General features: G+C 27.4%; 5 protein-coding genes across 6 annotated transcripts; all 5 read right to left on the reverse strand.

Moving 5' to 3' along the window:
- Nucleotides 1-3,266: 3,266 nt before the first annotated feature.
- OCT59_007100 (uncharacterized protein) lies at nt 3,267-5,551 on the reverse strand (the record flags this gene model as incomplete). The annotated part of the gene is made up of 9 exons (XM_066146427.1): nt 3,267-3,288; nt 3,369-3,392; nt 3,507-3,530; nt 3,617-3,640; nt 3,832-3,855; nt 3,937-3,968; nt 4,041-4,061; nt 4,532-5,401; nt 5,474-5,551. The coding sequence occupies 9 exons, from the start codon at nt 5,549-5,551 to the stop codon at nt 3,267-3,269; spliced, it is 1,119 nt and encodes a 372-aa protein (XP_065998496.1).
- Nucleotides 5,552-6,390: 839 nt separating this feature from the next.
- Nucleotides 6,391-8,234, reverse strand: OCT59_007101 (uncharacterized protein; the record flags this gene model as incomplete). Its single annotated transcript, XM_066146432.1, has 5 exons — nt 6,391-6,689; nt 6,763-6,850; nt 7,020-7,327; nt 7,390-7,603; nt 8,007-8,234. 5 exons carry the CDS (start codon nt 8,232-8,234, stop codon nt 6,391-6,393), a joined length of 1,137 nt encoding a protein of 378 aa, XP_065998497.1.
- A 404-nt stretch (nt 8,235-8,638) lies between these two features.
- Nucleotides 8,639-9,329, reverse strand: OCT59_007102 (uncharacterized protein; the record flags this gene model as incomplete). 2 transcript variants are annotated; one of them, XM_066146440.1, is made up of 2 exons in its annotated part: nt 8,639-9,076; nt 9,258-9,329. In XM_066146440.1, 2 exons carry the CDS (start codon nt 9,327-9,329, stop codon nt 8,639-8,641), a joined length of 510 nt encoding a protein of 169 aa, XP_065998499.1. The 2 variants fall into 2 exon arrangements, with proteins under 2 accessions (XP_065998499.1, XP_065998498.1); XM_066146439.1 differs by lacking the exon at nt 9,258-9,329 and having other exon boundaries at nt 8,639-8,929.
- An 883-nt stretch (nt 9,330-10,212) lies between these two features.
- OCT59_007103 (uncharacterized protein) lies at nt 10,213-11,216 on the reverse strand (the record flags this gene model as incomplete). The annotated part of the gene is made up of 3 exons (XM_025327550.2): nt 10,213-10,263; nt 10,337-10,372; nt 10,977-11,216. The coding sequence occupies 3 exons, from the start codon at nt 11,214-11,216 to the stop codon at nt 10,213-10,215; spliced, it is 327 nt and encodes a 108-aa protein (XP_025170699.2).
- A 1,473-nt stretch (nt 11,217-12,689) lies between these two features.
- Nucleotides 12,690-15,577, reverse strand: OCT59_007104 (uncharacterized protein; the record flags this gene model as incomplete). Its single annotated transcript, XM_025320730.2, has 5 exons — nt 12,690-14,380; nt 14,449-14,797; nt 14,897-15,081; nt 15,188-15,260; nt 15,350-15,577. 5 exons carry the CDS (start codon nt 15,575-15,577, stop codon nt 12,690-12,692), a joined length of 2,526 nt encoding a protein of 841 aa, XP_025170698.2.
- Between the last annotated feature and the right edge of the window lie 1,835 nt (nt 15,578-17,412).

Genomic DNA, 17,412 nt, shown 5'->3' on the forward strand with positions numbered 1-17,412 from the left:
CACACATTTTGGCTTCATTAAAAATTGTATATATAAAAAATTCAATGGATTTTACTAGTGTGCCGGGTACTACAGTGACCTCCATTATAGGTTTTTCCGGTCCTGTAAAATCTGATATTGAATAATATAAAAATTGTGTAATAAATAAAATCAACTTAAAAATTGAGATTATTGTCAGGTGATATGTGTGATGCAAACCATTGATAATCTTTACAAAGACACGACATTTTTTTATTACAGTTTTTTTTTATGGAAAACACGTTTTATCGCGTTAACAGATTGAAAACACATGTTTTATCTCGTTACAGTCTGAAGACACATGCTTTATATCATTACAGCTTGAAAACACATGTTTGTAGCTATATGTTTTGTCATGGAATATACGTTTATCAGCAGAGATACATTTAATGGAATTATTGAACGTTACATTGGCAACCTCCCTACGTCAAAGCAAGAAAAAGCTTTGATAAATCTTAATTTTTTAAATAAAATTAAAGAAGTATTGTTAGACCCTAAAAATAATACTATTTCTAATAAAAATACACGTAGCTGGATTAAGAAAAAGTTTAAGCTTGAGGAAATAACACCTGGTGACTATAGGGTAATTGTTGCAGCAAACAACAACCCAGTGTTGGCTGTAGAAAATATGTACGAAGTTTTATGTCGAACTCATGCAGAAATTACACAGCATGGTTGGCAAAGACAGACATGGAAGTCTATTATAGAAAGGTGGGGTTGGATTAAACAAGATATTGTAGAACAATTTGTTAATAATTGTACAATATGTGCAGTACAAAAACCATCATTTCACCCTTTAGCAGCAAAGCCTATCATTGCAAGGAATTTTCTATCTCATGTGCAAGTAAATATTTAATTTATTTTATATTCTTTTTTTTATTATTATTATATTTAATTTATTTTTTATTTTTTTTAGATGGATCTTATTGATTTATCATTTGACGCAGATGGCGAATATAAATATATTTGCCATGTAAGAGATCACTTTACAAGATTCTCTTGGGCCAGAGCTCTTACTTCAAAAAGAGCTATTGAAGTAGCAGCATATCTTTTTGAACTTTTCCATTTTTTAGGCTCTCCTCCAACTATTTTACAGTCTGACAATGGGAAAGAGTTTTGTGTGGGAGTAATAAAGGAATTAATTGAAATGTGGCCTACAGTAAGGGGCGTGCCAGAAATCACGTGATTATGTTCAATTAGAGACCTGACCCCCCTACCCACCATGTGATTGAATTCTGATTGGCTAAAAAAATATATACAGTATAATATATAATATATTACATTAATATATATATTATAATACAATTAGTTTGCTATCTAATAATCCAATTTGCATAAACTTTTTTTTGTTTTGTAGCCCCATTTATGCTTTATAAAATAAAAAACAATTCATTGAAATTGGACTGCTAGATGGTGAAATAATTGCAAAAAAGCTTGTTAATAAATAAATTATTACCATATATTATATATATTATAATACAATTATTTCACTATCCAATAATCCAATTTGCATAAACTTTTTTTTTGTTTTGTAGACCTCTTTATACTTTACAAAACAAAAAAAAATTCATTAAAATTGAACTGCTATATAGTAAGTTAATTGCAAAAAAGCTTCTTAATAAATAAATTACTATATATTACATATATATTATAATACAATTATTTTACTATCCAATAATTCAATTTGCATAAACTTTTTTTTATTTTGTAGCTCTCTTTATACTTTATAAAACAAAAAAAAAATCATTAAAATTGGACTTTTAGATGGTGAGATAATTGCAAAAAAAGCTTCTTAATAAACAAATTATATATTTTTACTATAAAAATATACTATTACCATAAAAGGTATATTGTGACACCTGATTGCAGGACCTGACCCCCCACCCACCCACTAAATCACGTAATTTCTGGCACGCCCCTAAAGATTATAAATGGTCGTCCACGACATCCGCAGTCTCAGGGCCTAGTTGAACGTGCTAATGGAATTTTACAACAAAAGCTCGGTAAGTGGCGAGAGAATACTGGCCGAACTGATTGGTCTTTTGGTCTTAAATTTGTTATTTCAGCTATGAACAATTCATGGTGTCGGTCCCATAAAAAAACACCATATGAACTCGTATATGGTGATAAACCACGTGGAAATTGTACTTTAATTGATGAATTATTTGCAAAAAATATCTGTAATGAAGAGGATATACCTGATACTATACAAATATATGATAGTATTGAAGATTTGGATAGTGATATAATAGATGATTTGCAAGGTAAGGTTTTTAATACTAAAAAAATTATTAATTTCAATAATATTTATTAAATTTAATAAAATGTTTTTTTTAATCTAATTGCCAAATTTTATTATTTATCATACTAATACAATTAGAATCAAATATTCCAGTTCAACAATTAGATATTGAAAGAGCAGTGGTCCAAGATCAAGATAATGAAAATAATAGACATATAGTACTTATTGATCCAGTCCTTTTAGATATTACAAATAATACACAGCACGAAGTATTAAGAAATATGGCTCGTCAAGACCTTCAAGATTATACAAATAAGATGGCCAATCAAATGAGCAAGGGAAGAAAAAGAATTAAAGAATATCAGATTGGTGATCTGGTAAGGGTTGCTGTTCCTAAAATTGATAGATTTAGTGTTGATCGACCCACTTTGCCATGTAAAATTATGGAAAAAACTGAAAATAATAAATATAGTTTGGGATCAAAATTTGGAATAATTGGAGTGTATTATTCTGCTAGTGAATTAGAACCACTTGGAACAGAAACTTTTCCTGAATTAGAAGTCATTCCCTTAAACAAAATATCAATTAGAGAGGCTGCACGTCTTCAGAGTGCGGGTTTAGTATCAGGGGGTATATGTAATTGTAAAGGTGAATGCAATAGTAATAAATGTCGCTGTAAGAAGGCAGGTGGAGACTGTAGCAGTAGATGCCATAGTGGACGTTCATGTCAAAATAAATGATGCGGCATTTGTTATATGTAAAAATATATTAATTAGTCAAAAAAATGCATTATTACTGATGTCTTATATGAAAAAATAATAAAGAATTTGAATTTAAGTAATTTCATGTATGCTTAAATCATTGATTTTATTTGTTAATAGATTATACACAATTTTATATTATTCAATATCAGATTTTACATTAAATTTTTTTTCGTTCCTCTTATTATAAATTTTCATTTCTCTAACATCCATGTTTTCTTACTCAAAATCTTATTTACCTATTCTCAAAAAACCATTAATCTATTCCTATTAAAAAAAGAAAAGAGAATGGCTAATATCTAGAAGAAAACACCAACATTATAGATACCATAACACCACCTATTTACCGGGAGAGAGTCCAAATCGAAATGCTAAAAAAAAAGACAAAAGAACGGTCAGTACCGTTCTACTTTACAAATACGCCGATTATTTAAACATATGAGAAAGAAAATAACACCGCAGATACCATAGCACCAAATATTTACCGGGAGAAAGTCCAGACCGAAATGCTAAAAAAAAAAAGAAAAAAGAACGGTCAGTACCGTTCTAGGAGAAAGAAACTAACACCATAGACACCATAGCACCAAATATTTACCGGGAGAGAGACCAGACCGAAATGCTAAAAAAAAAAGAAAAAAGAACGGTCAGTACCGTTCTAGGAGAAGGAAACTAACACCATAGACACCATAGCACCAAATATTTACCGGGAGAAAGTCCAGGCCGAAATGCTAAAAAAAGAAAAAAGAACGGTTAGTACCGTTCTAGGAAAAGGAAACTAATATTATAGATACTATAAAATACCTATTTTACCGGGAGAAAGTCCAGGCTGAACTGCTAAAAAAAAAAAAGAAAAAAGAACGGTCAGTACCGTTCTAGGAGAAAGAAACTAACACTATAGTAAACATTATAGCATACCTATTTACCGGGAGAGAGCCCAGGCCGAAATGCTAAAAAAAAAAGAAAAAAAAACGGTTAGTACCGTTCAAAAAAGAAAAAATAAAATAAAAATTGAATTCTACCTTAAAACATTTTAACCGTTCCTATTAAAAAAAGAAAAAGAAATGGGTTAAATACGGCTCCTAAAAAGAAAAAAACAAAAAAAACCTACTTAAAATGTTTAACAAAAAAAGAAAAGGTAGGAATGGTTAGTACCGTTCCGAAAAAGAAAAAAACAAAAAAAAAAATAAAATAAAAGCTTCCGAACTTACCTCAAAGAGCCAATTAGCCGTAAAGAACCGTTCTTGTTAAAAACTTTATAATAATTAAAGTAATTTTTAGTGTAGTTACTAATGAGTTAAACTAACACTATTTCAGATTAATAAAATAGTAAAAAATAGTAGAAAACGATCGATATTTTTTTTAAAAAAAAATTTTTTATTTGCCTCAGATTAAAACCGAGGCACCTCAGATTATCAATGATCCACATCACGCACCTCACATGACGATTTCAATCTGAGGTGCGTGAGTTGCGATCTGAGGCAAGAATCGATCTGAGGCACAACATTAATACATGTGTATCCTCATCGATATAGCAGAGATTTTCTTGTTGAAAGAGAAAATTTGTAAGAGCCTCTTTCATATTACCTCCACCATGTATCATTCTGTCATCTATACGTGACCACAAGTAGACACCATCAGGGTTTTGTAACCAGAAAATTGAATTATGATATAAAAGCACAGGATAAACATTAGTAATACCATAAAGAGCAGTAAATCTTTCAATTTCATCATCATATAGAACATCTTTATTCCTCTCAACACGAAATGGATATTTACTTTTCAATACACTAAGAAGTCTGAGCAAATCTTTTTCGTATTGACTAACATTATCATCAGACAATTGTCGCATGGATCCATTCTTTCTTGTGAATTCGTACGAATTGTTCTCGTCATAATTGGAAGGTCTTCCCTCCATTGTGATAGGTAATAATACGTGTTGGTTTCTGCACAATTGCAGAAATCCCAGAGTGTCAGTTTCATCATCAGATTCCTGTCCGCGTCCTGTGAAAGCATGCACTGGTTGAATGTCTGTCATAGATCCAATAATTTGTCTTTTGTTTTTGTGGTACCTATCAATGACGCTCCAAAAGAAATCTTTTGATGGTGTTTCTGATGGTCTGACTTCCATGAGACTGTTAACGCTGATGGGAGATATGTAGGATTTGTTTCTAGGAGTATTATCCATCTTGAAAGTTGTTCCAGATGTTGAAACAGATATTCTGTTTGTTCCTCGAGAGTCTCTGGAGCTATGATATTGATCAAATAGAAGCCGTCCAGCATTGTACTTGCTGGAATTACCGCTCCGTCTACTTCCACTTCTATCAATTTTGGTTCCCCATTTTGATATTGCAAAAATCTCTGTTTCCTCTGTCCGTCCCTCCTGAAGCATTGTACAGAAATTTTAGTCAACAGTTGTTTGAAAAAGAAAAACAATAATATACTCTAAATATACCGGAATGGCTCTAGGAAGGTTTCGTACAAAAACTTCGATAGTTCGCTTGTCTCTGACAGAGTTTTCATGTAATTCCATAACTATTAATAAGTATGAATAAGTTTAGTTTTGTAATTTATAGAAACGCTCTCCTTTAAAAGGAAAAACCTTATTTCTTCTAAAGTCTCAAAAGTGGCTAATGGGATCGATGGCATCTCAACAGATATTTATAAGAGTCTGTGCAACATAAAGGTAAGTAAATACATCACTCGGTCCGAATTAGTAATAAATAATCGTACAATTTTTAGTCATGGGGACCGGGGAGTATATAAACAGCTCAAGGTGACTTATCGCCGTTTTCAAAATGGTGCGATCTTCAACCATGTGACACCAGATAAAAAATTTAACACAATTGGTAATATAATATGCATTTATATTCGTGAAATCCGATAGCTATTCATGAAATTTATTTATTTGCATATACTTTTAGCATAATGAAATTATTTTAAGCGAAGAACGAACTTGTGATTGTATTTATTTTTAATCTATGTATCACGTTGTGTGTTTGTAATAATGCAACTACGAATTCTAGATGATGTAACATACATCACAATCAACGTAATGTAATATAATAATCGAGCTGCAATTCTAGCGAAGAATTCAATCTATTAAATCATCAATTAAATCAAAAAACTTTACTAGCGCAAGCGCAAACTTTTTATTTTAATCAGAAAATTAAGTTCTGGCCGCTATTGTTAATTTTATGCATGATTATAATAATCAAAGAAGAGAAAGTATAGTTTTTATTAGAAAAAAAAAATACTATTAGGATTTTATATTTAAAATTATCACAAAATCCAAACGAACAATATTTTAGTTTAAACAAAATACTAACAATAACAAAGAATATGCAATGTATTGTATATTTAAGAATAAGCTTAATTATTTTTTCTTAATTTTTCTAATTTATCTTGAGCATATTGATTTCCTTGTTTAGCAGATTTCTCGTACCAATAAATTGCTTGATTTATATCCTTGTCAATTCCTTTTCCATATTCATACATATTACCAAGATTATATTGAGCTGATTTATATCCCGAATTTGCTGCCTTGTGATATAATTCAAAAGCTCGGCCATAATCTTTATTAACGCCATCTCCATTAAAATACATAACGCCAAGATTATTTTGAGATATTATATGTCCTAAATTTGCTGCCTGTTGGTATAATTCAAATGCTTTTGTTTATTAACATTAATTCTAATTCATTAATATAAAGATAACCACAATTAAATAATCCCATTGCGTAACCCTTATTTGCTACTTTTTCGTAATGTTCGAAAGCTAATTTTTCATCTTCTACAGTTCGCTTTCTTTTCATCTTCACTTGTTTCAACTCCTAAATAATTAAAACATCCAAGCAAAAATATGGAATCTGAATTATTTTGAATAATTAATAATCAATCATAAATTTCTTTTGAGTTTATATTATTATTATTAAAGTAATCAAGAATAATTTTACTTGATGCAATTTTTCCTACATTAATTATTTTGAAAATATAATTTACTATATCATTAACTATTTTATTTAATTTTTTTTCAGATGAAATATCTTCATTTGTCAATGATATATATACTATTTCTTTTGTATTAATTTTATCAACATTTTCAATAATTTGAGACATTTCTCCATGTAATGAATTGTTAATATTTGAAGTATCAATATTGATTGGATTAAAATTATGTCCATCTATTGATGTTGATTGAAGATTAAATTCCGTTTGATGATTTTCTTTTGTTTTCGTTATAACTACTTTTAATCTTTCTAATACTTGATTTATAGTTGGACGATTGTCTGGTTCAATATCCCAACATTCTAAAAACATAATAATGTTAATAGATTATAAGTTATAATTAATAAGAGTTCATACTACGTACCGGTATAAATTTTAATATAATTTTCAGGCGCATTAGGAATGGGTTCTTCTCTACGACCTTGTGAAATTTCTAAAGCTAAATCAATATCGTACTCTTCAGCAGCAAATGGTGGTTGACCACTAGATATCTCCCAAAATAACACACCAACACTATAAATGTCACATTTTTCATTAAATGAACATGTTTGATTTGAGTTTTTATTTTTTTTCGTCCACTAAATCTTTTTGGATCAACATATGGAACACATCCAAAAATTTTAGATTTTGTGTTGGATGATGATTCGATTCTTTTTGACAACCCGAAGTCCGGACAATTTGATAGTATTTTGATGAACCAATACATTACCGGAGTGCTATCAGATTAATATGACGTTAAAAAAATTATTATTTAATAAAATTAATTACCAAATCACGATGCACTATTCTTTCATTATGTAAAACACGACACGGCGCTAGTTAATTGGTACGCCAAGTTATATTTGTCGTTCCAGGTAAGGTTATCGAAGTTTTCCTTTAAATGATTTTTGAGAGTACCAGAATTAGCATACTCCATCACTAACAAATAATTTTTTGATTGAACATTTTGATTTTCTAATTATGAATAAAGTATGATAATACCTCATGAACTATTTCTTTTGCAATTACGTCATCAACATTGAAAAAGGATTTCAACGCTAAATATTGTTCTGAATTTTTCCAATTTGCACGATAAACTTTTCCAAATCCTCCAGTACCAATTTTTTGAACATTACTAAAATATTTATATTCATAAAGTCTAAAATATTCCTTAGAAATGGCTTCTTCAATCCAATTGATACATTCATTTGTATTTTCGGTGGTTTGCATTTTGATATTATTATTGTAAAATAAATCAAAGACGAATTTTTTTTTAAATTTTTGGTAATGTCGTACAGTACACAAAAGGTTATACAAAAAAGCCACGCACATAAAAGATGATTTTGTTTTATTTTGAGCATGTTGATCTCCTTGTTTAGCAGATTTCTCATACCAGTAAATCAGGACCCAGAAATATATATAAAAGGGTCAGGTTTGAGTTTGCGTATTTTGAACTTAAAAAATCAGGAAAATCTTTCCTTTTTTAGATAGTTTTTGATAATGCTAGTCAAAATTTTATTTCCTATTATAGTAACCGACTGACATTATTATAACTCCGGCCCTGAAAAAATGCGTACAGCTCATAGTAAAAAAATTTTTTCATCACCTGACCCCCATATATATATTTCTGGGTCCTAGTAAATCGCTTGTTTTATATCCTTTTTAATTACTATTCCATATTCATACAGACGACCAATTTTATATTGAGCTAAATTATAACCTGAATTTGCTGCTTGGTGATATAGTGCTAAAGTTTGCTCAACACCTTTTCCAATATAATACTTATTAAGATTATATTGAGCAACAATATTTCCTAAACTTTCCGCCTGTTGATATAATTCAAAAGCTTTTTGATAATTAACACTAGTTCCAATTCCACAATTATAACAATATCCAGCTTTTAATAAACATAATGCATAACCCATATTTGCTATTTTTTCGTAATATTTTAAAGCCAACTTTTCATCTTTTGTAGTTCCGTAACCAGTTTGATAACATGATCCAACATATAATTGTGCTAATATTAATAAATAGATCAAATGCTTTCTTATTATCTTCGCTTGTTTCAATTCCTAAATAATTAAAATATCCAAGTAAAAATATAGAATCTAAATTATTTTGATTAATTAATAACCAATCATAAATTTCTTGTGAATTTGTATTATTATTATTAAAATAAACAAGAATATTTTTAATATTTTTGGTTAATGTAAATTCTTTTCCTTCATTAACTATTTTGAAAATATAATTTACAATATCATTAACTTTTTCAAATGAACAATTTTCAATTATTATGTTTGCGGGTACAATTTCTTTTATATTCATCTTATTAAAATTTTGTATAATTTGAGACATTTCCCCATGTAACGAATTATCAGTATTCAAAGAAGCGCTAATATTATTTTCTGTTGTTATGTTCGTTTTTGTTATAATTTCCTTTAATCTTTCTACTACTGACGGTCGGTTAAACGGTCATAAAAACGGTCAGAAAAACGGTCAGAAAAACGGTCAGAAAAACGGTCAGCCAAAACGGTCGGTCGGTCAAAGGATCTTAACCGGTTATGACCGACCGATAACCGACCGTGACCGACTGTTGCCATCCCTAATCTTAATCATCTTTTTTTTTTTTACAAATTGATCAATCTCATTATTCAGTATTTCTTAATATATTGAAATATTCTAAAATCTTAAACATTATAATTAACGAAATTTTATATCGATGATAATAATTAATAATTATTATAATAATCTTACATCATTTAAAAATTTGATATCATAATTTAATATCATCATTATAATTAATATAACTATTATAATTAGTGAGTTCGCTCAAATTTAAATGAAATTTTAAATTATTAAATTATGATATGTGGAAATTTCTGTTGAAAGGTTAAAAATAATCTTGTCTCAAAAAAGATTATGTTAAAAAATTTATTTGTACTTTAGGCCGGGCAAAAAAAAAAAATTTAGAGTCGGCCGGGTCAGTTTAAAATTTTATGTCACGAGAATCTAAAATTTTTTTTACCCGGCCTTATATACTAGAGAATGGTTATGTTGAGTCAACAACCTAAAATTTTTTAAACATATTGCAAAATTATGTCATGTGATACATTGTAAATAAGATACTCTTGTAGGGCATCGTGTTAAATATTTATTGAAATTAATTTTCATTGTAAAAAATTTATTATACAATTTATTGTTAAAGATATCAACCTGAAACATACGCCCATCTCTCAATTCTCTCATTACCGTCTAAAAACTACAAAAAAGAAAAAATGGAACGTTGATAAATTTTCATAAATAATAATAATAATAAAATTTTTAAAGTTTACCATTTGATCCATCCATCCAAGAATAGGAAACCATTCCTACAAAAAGGAGAGAAAAAGATAAGTTAATAATAAATTCTTCAAATAAAAATTTAAGGGAAATAAAGTTTCAAAAGTTTCGAAACTTACTATCCGATCCATTCAAGAAACAAAAACCCTTCGCTACAAAAAAAGAAAAAAATAAAGTTAATAAAAACGTTTTTGGCTTATTCTAAAAAAAAAAAAAAAAAATATTTTTTTTTTAAAAAAAACTTACTTTTTAACCTACTAATCAATGACCCTTCGCACTACATTCAATATTACACAGCCATCTTAATCACAGGATTGTTTAAACGGTATTCACTTCATAGTCTGTGCAACATTAATCATTAACATTGTCAACGATTTTTTTTTGTTATATATGCGGCAATTATGGATCTTGATAGTCAATAATGTTGGCTCAACAGTTGAAGATAGGATTTTCGTAAACTGACATATTTAAGTCTTTTAAGTATACGTCATTATTATTATTGTATTTCATTAAAATTTCTAACGAAAATTCCCTTGTTCAAAATAACAAAAATAAAGAAATTTCATACTATTGTTCGAGTTATATATTTTCTCTTAGTTAAAAGTTTGAGAGATGGAGATCATTTACATTTACTTGCTTTCTTTTATCGTAAAATAACAATGACGCAACGTCGCAACGGTAACTAATACAAATAAAGAATTCAATATAGCCTTGAATCTTAACCATCTCAAAAATGTCTAATACTGTATGATCACTATGATGACTAGCAAATGGCGCCAAGTTGTTATTTACTAGTATGTAAAATTCTTGTTGTTTATTATTATCTTGCTGTTTATCATTGTCTTCTTGTTGTTGATTATTTTTATAAGACATTTTGTACTTTAACAAAAAAGAAAAATACTATTTTATAGAAAAATGATGTATTACTTATTAGGACTTTTTGAGATAAGATTTTATATCCTTTATTTTCCTAGGGCTAACTGTAAATCTTTATTAAAATAAAATAAACGAAGTAACAACGATATATAAAAAATTTATAAAAGAAAATTCGAAAAACTATATTTTATTGAAATGTGTGACAGGTTATGCCGATTATACACTTAAAGTATGTGACGCATTTTTACTAAAAAAAAAAATTACAAAATCGCTCAAAAAATATGACGCAGTATAGCTTATTACTAGTCGTCCTACTAAATTTGTAGGCAACTAGTCATAATGTTCCCTTACAAGTGGTTCGTAATTATAACTTATCAAATTATATTTCCCAGCTTTAGATATATTTACAATGTGACCGTAAAAAAAAATATAGTAATTTCGGTTTAAAAAACCGAAAAAATTTTTAAAAAATCAACAATCTGCTGTGACTAGCGCATCCTGAAATGTGATTAATAAATTAAACTTTTTTAAAACAAGGAATAGATCAGGCGCAGACATATCACGGATTATCACGCGTTTCCATTTTGCACAATTCAAATTATTTATACAGAGGGTAATCTAAACGGGACGGAGCATAATTTTTGAAGGATTTTGAGATTTCAATTGATTAATATGGATTTTATAAATTCGAACAATATATTAATAATAAATAACTTTCTGAAATTGGGAATGTGAAATCAAACTTTTATTATTCATCATTTAATATTATGATAATAATAATTATAATAATTATTACAACTATATCAAATTTCTGAATGATCAATTTTTAAGATCACTTTAACTTTAAATGAAAATTTGAAGTTATTAAATTTGGGTATGTTGAAATTTCTATTGGAAAATAAACTTGTTTTAAAAAGATTTATTAAAATTTATTTTATAATTTATATGAAATCTTTAATTTAATTACGAAATGTGAAGAATTTTTGAATTACAGAGTCATAAGTAATAATACAATAATGAAACCATGTAGTAAAGTAAAATTCATAAGTTTTTATTAAATTGTAGTAATGTTGTAATACGGGTACTTTTTATTATATATTATACTCAAACAAAGGTTTAAAGATAATGGTATGAAATTATTATACATGTACCTCTATATGATTGTTCGAATTTAAATTTAAGAACATAACCAAGTTATGCGGTAAATAAAACATTTATAAATGATTTCATCACCGCCTAATAATTTGGATATAATCAAAGAACAAAATTTAGTAAGCGTAAATGTAATTTGATCACAATTCATTTTTTTTTTCAGTATCTGATATAAGCAAAAATACTGTTGGGATTAAATAGTATAATAGTATTACAATTTACTCTACTTAAATTAATGAAATTGATTTATCATTTTCACCGTTTAAATAAATTACTATTAATAAAATTAATAAGCATGTGGGATATATTTAGAAAATTTTATAATCTCTTAATTTTTTCTAGTTTATTTTGAGCATCCTGATATCCTTGTTCAGCAGATTTCTCGTACCAATAAATTGCTTGATTTAGATCTATTTCAATTCCTTTTCCATGTTCATACATAACAGCAACACTATATTGAGCTAAACTATTTTCCAAAGTTGCTGCCTTGTGATATAATTCAAAGGCTTCGCTATAATCTTTCTTAACACCTATTCCATATTCATACATGATAGCAAGATTATATTGAGCTAAACTATTTCCTAAATTTGCTGCCTTTTTATAAGATTTAAATGCTTTTTTCTTATTAACATTAGTTCCAATACCATCATTATAGCAGTAACCTAACATCATTATTCCATCTGAATTTCCTCCTTCAGCTGATTGTTTAAATAATTCGAAAGCTTTGTTATAATCTTTATTAACTCCTTTTCCATTTTGGTACATAAGAGCAAGATTATATTGAGCATTGCTATTTCCTAAATTTGCTGCTTGTTGATATAATTCAAATGCTTTTTGTTTATTAATAGTAATTCCAATTCCATAACTATAAAAATAACCAGTTTTTATCAATCCGGATGCATAACCCAAATTGGCTATTTTTTCGTAACATTTAAAAGCTAACTTTTCATTTTTTATTGTTCCACGACCAGTTTCATAACATAATCCAACATAAAATTGTGCTAATGCATGACCTTGCTCTGATGCATTAATAAATAAATCAAATGCTTTCTTATTATCTTCATTTGTTTCAATTCCTAAATAATTAAAATATCCGAGTAAAAATATAGAATCTGGATTATTTTGATTAATTAATAGCCAATTATAAATTTCTTGTGAATTTATATCATCATTATTAAAATAATCGAAAATATCTTTAATATTTATGCTTAATGTTGGATCTTTTCCTTCATTAGTTATTTCGAAAATATAATTTACTATATCATTAACTATTAAATTTTTTTCAGGTGTAATAACTTTGTTTATTGTAGATATAATTTCTCTTGTATTCATTATATCAAAGTTTTGAATAACTTGAGACATTTCTCCATGTAATGAATTATCAGCATTTGAAGAAGTATCAATGGTATTAGTTGAATTAAAATTTTGCTCATCAGCTGATATTGATTGAGGGTTCAATCTCATTTGGTAATCTTTTGTTGTTATGTTTGCTTTTGTTATATTTTTTTCAGTTGAAGCAACTTTATTTATAATTTCTTTAGTGCTCATTATATGAAAATTTTGAATAACCTGAGACATTTCTCCATGTAATGAATTATCAGAATTTGAAGAAGAATCAACAATATTATTCTGATTAAATTTTTGCTCATTAGCTGATGTTGATTGAAGGTTCAATCTCATTTGGTGATCTTTTGTTATTATGTTTGCTTTTGTTATATTTTCTTCAGTTGAAACAACTTTATTTATAATTTCTTTAGTGTTCATTATATGAAAATTTTGAATTACTTGAGACATTTCTCCATGTAATAAATTATCAGCAGAATTTGAAGTAGTATCAGTGTTATTAGTTGGAATAAATGTTCGCTTATCTATTGATTCTATTGATGTTGGTTGATTTAATCCTGTTTGATAATTTTCTGTTATTATGTTTATTTTTGCTATAATTGCTTTTAATCTTTCTACTACCTGATTTATAGATGGACGTTTATCAGGCTCGCCATCCCAACATTCTAATAATAAATTATATCATTAATAAGTTTGTTGAATTATTTTTTTTTATTAAAATACTATAACATACCGGTATAAATTTTTATATAATTTTCGGGTGTATTAGGAATGGGTTCTTCTCTAAGACCTTGTGATATTTCTAAAGCCAAATCAATATCATATTGTTCGGTATAAAAAGGAGAATGGCCACTAGAAATCTCCCAGAATAATACTCCAACACTATAAATATCACTTTTTTCATTTAATGAGAATATTTGTGAGTTTTTATTCTTTCTTCGTCCACCAAATTTTTTCGGATCAACATAAGGAATTATTCCAAAAAGTTTCGTTCGTGTGTTAGATGATGATTTAATTCTTTTTGACAGTCCAAAGTCGGATAACTTTACAGTATTTTGATGAATTAATACATTACCGGAGTGCTATTAAAAAAATAAATATACATTATGATGTTAAAAAAAAAAATTGAAAAAATTTTTCTTTACTTATACATTTATTAATCAATAAAGTGAATTAATTACCAAATCACGGTGAACGATTCCTTCATTATGTAAACATGACACGGCACTAGCTAATTGGTATGCCAAGTTGTACTTGTCATTCCAAGTAAGACTATTGAAATTTTCTTTTAAATAGTTCTTGAGAGTACCAGAATCTGCATACTCCATTACTAACAAATAATTTTTTGATTGAGCAATTTGGTTTTCTAAATTATGAATAAAATGAATAATAATTTTTTATTATATTACATATTTGCAAAGTCAAGTTACACATATAAACCTTAAATAGTATCATTGAATATTTTATCATACCTGAATCAAATTGTGCAACTCCATAAAATTTAATAATGTTATTATGAAATTGTATATCACGCTGAAGCTTAAGCTAGAATGAATATACAGTAGATAATTGTTAGATTTAAAGAATACATATATATAATTTTAATATTATGTATGTTTCATAATTTATATTACCTCATGAACGATTTCTCTTGCAGTAACACTATCAAAGTTAAAAAATGATTTCAACGCTAAATATTGTCCTGAATTTTTCCAATCAGCACGATAAACTTTTCCGAATCCTCCAGTACCAATTATTTGAATATTATTAAAATGTTTATATTCATAAAATCTATAATACCCTTTAGAAATTGCTTCTTCAATCCAGTTAATCCATTCATTTGTATTTTCGGTGTTTTCCATTTTAATATTTTGACATAAATTGTAGAGACGAAAGAATGATAATTCTTATTTGGAATTCTGTACCAATTATATATATTAGTAATGTCATACAAATAGATACACAATATACAAGTAGTACAAACAAAACAATGCAATGTCATACAAAATTGGTCTGCATTTATACGGAAATAATACCGGTGTACATCGTCGTAAAAGGATATTGCCACGGTTATCAAATAGCATAAGATACAAGTTTACAACAAAATACAACAATTTTAATTTAATAACAAGCATTAGTTAGTTAAAGATTAACTGGCTGAAAAGTTGTTTTATCAAGTTAAATTTGAATAAAGTATTATTAATTTCGAAATTGAATTATATTAACGTGTCAAAAATTCAATTATTTCATTACATTAATTAAAATATTCTAAAAAAATCAAAAATATTTTCTCATATCGAATTCATGCACCTTGCATTTTTTTCTTTGATTAAGCCCCGATTATCACTCATCGTAGTAGATATGTTTTTCCTATTTTGTATCTCCCGCGCATTGTCCTACAATTCTTTTAAAAGTAAATCATTTTATTTTTACCATGAGTATAAAACACTTGCTTAAATATAGATTAGGATTTCTACTCCATTTGGATCATAAATAAAAAATAATTTTTTTTTTTGTTTAAATAAAATTATGAATGTTTCACCTATAACTAAAAAGAGAAATTTCTAAATACAATACTTTGATACTTTTTTAGAAAAAATCATCTTAACCTTAGGTTTGATTGATTTAATGATATGTGACAGTGCCTCAACCCATTGTAAAAAAAAATGCCAAGCATGAGGTTAGAGTATTATTTTTTTTTCTTTCTTTCATACAACCAACCTGCTTTTTACTTGTAAGTTATATGAGGTTGACCTATTTTAAGAATTATTTCTTTTTATATATATGTGTATATTTTTTTAATAACATCTTTTTTTTTCATATGATATAGTTTTATTTTCATGGATAAATAACATGAAAAATTTTTTTTTCAATTATCCACTTTGCTAACAAAATTCCCACTATGCCTGCTAAAATCTCAACTATTACCTACATACATGATTCTACAGAACGTCTGATTCAAGATTACATGGTCAAAGAAATCATAACAGTTTCAAGAACTGATGATAATGATGTGACCAAGGTCATTTATCTTAAGGTCAAGGCTTTTATTCCATCTGACTGAAATATATCAACCCAAATTGATAATTTTGAGTAAAGATGTGATATGTAATTATTTTTAAATAATAAATCTCACTTATAAATAAACAACTAATAAATAAATAAAGTGATAAAGTCTATTTTTCATAGAAAGAAGTGTAAAATGTTGTAAGGTTGCAAATATTACAACATATATACAACACTTTTGTTGTAATTATAGTATAGTATTATAATTATTATATAGTACTATTATAATTACTACTAGTATTGTAATTATTATATAGTAATATTGTAATTATTGCCAATTATACAAATATATATTATAGTATATCAATCATTTCTTTTTGTAATGATATCTGTTTTACAAAACTTATTTTTGTAATTTTTATTTTTCAAAAAAGGAAATTTTTGAAAAGTCATGTGTTGTAATTACAACACTTTGAGTTTAAAAGTAGTAATAGGTTGCAACCCTTACTATTACAACACAAGGTAGTAATTATCAATTACATACTACATCTTTAATTTTGAGACATCATATTTTTAAAAAGAAATTTTTGTGGGATGTTCTGGGAGGTACTCTGTAAGTATCCAAATTTTTCAATACATGAATGATTATCTCTTCCTTTGCTGATAGATAGGTGACAGGAACTTCCTCTTA

The sequence above is a fragment of the Rhizophagus irregularis genome, chromosome 15 (genome assembly GCF_026210795.1).
Source record: "Rhizophagus irregularis chromosome 15, complete sequence".
NCBI lineage: Eukaryota > Fungi > Glomeromycota > Glomeromycetes > Glomerales > Glomeraceae > Rhizophagus > Rhizophagus irregularis.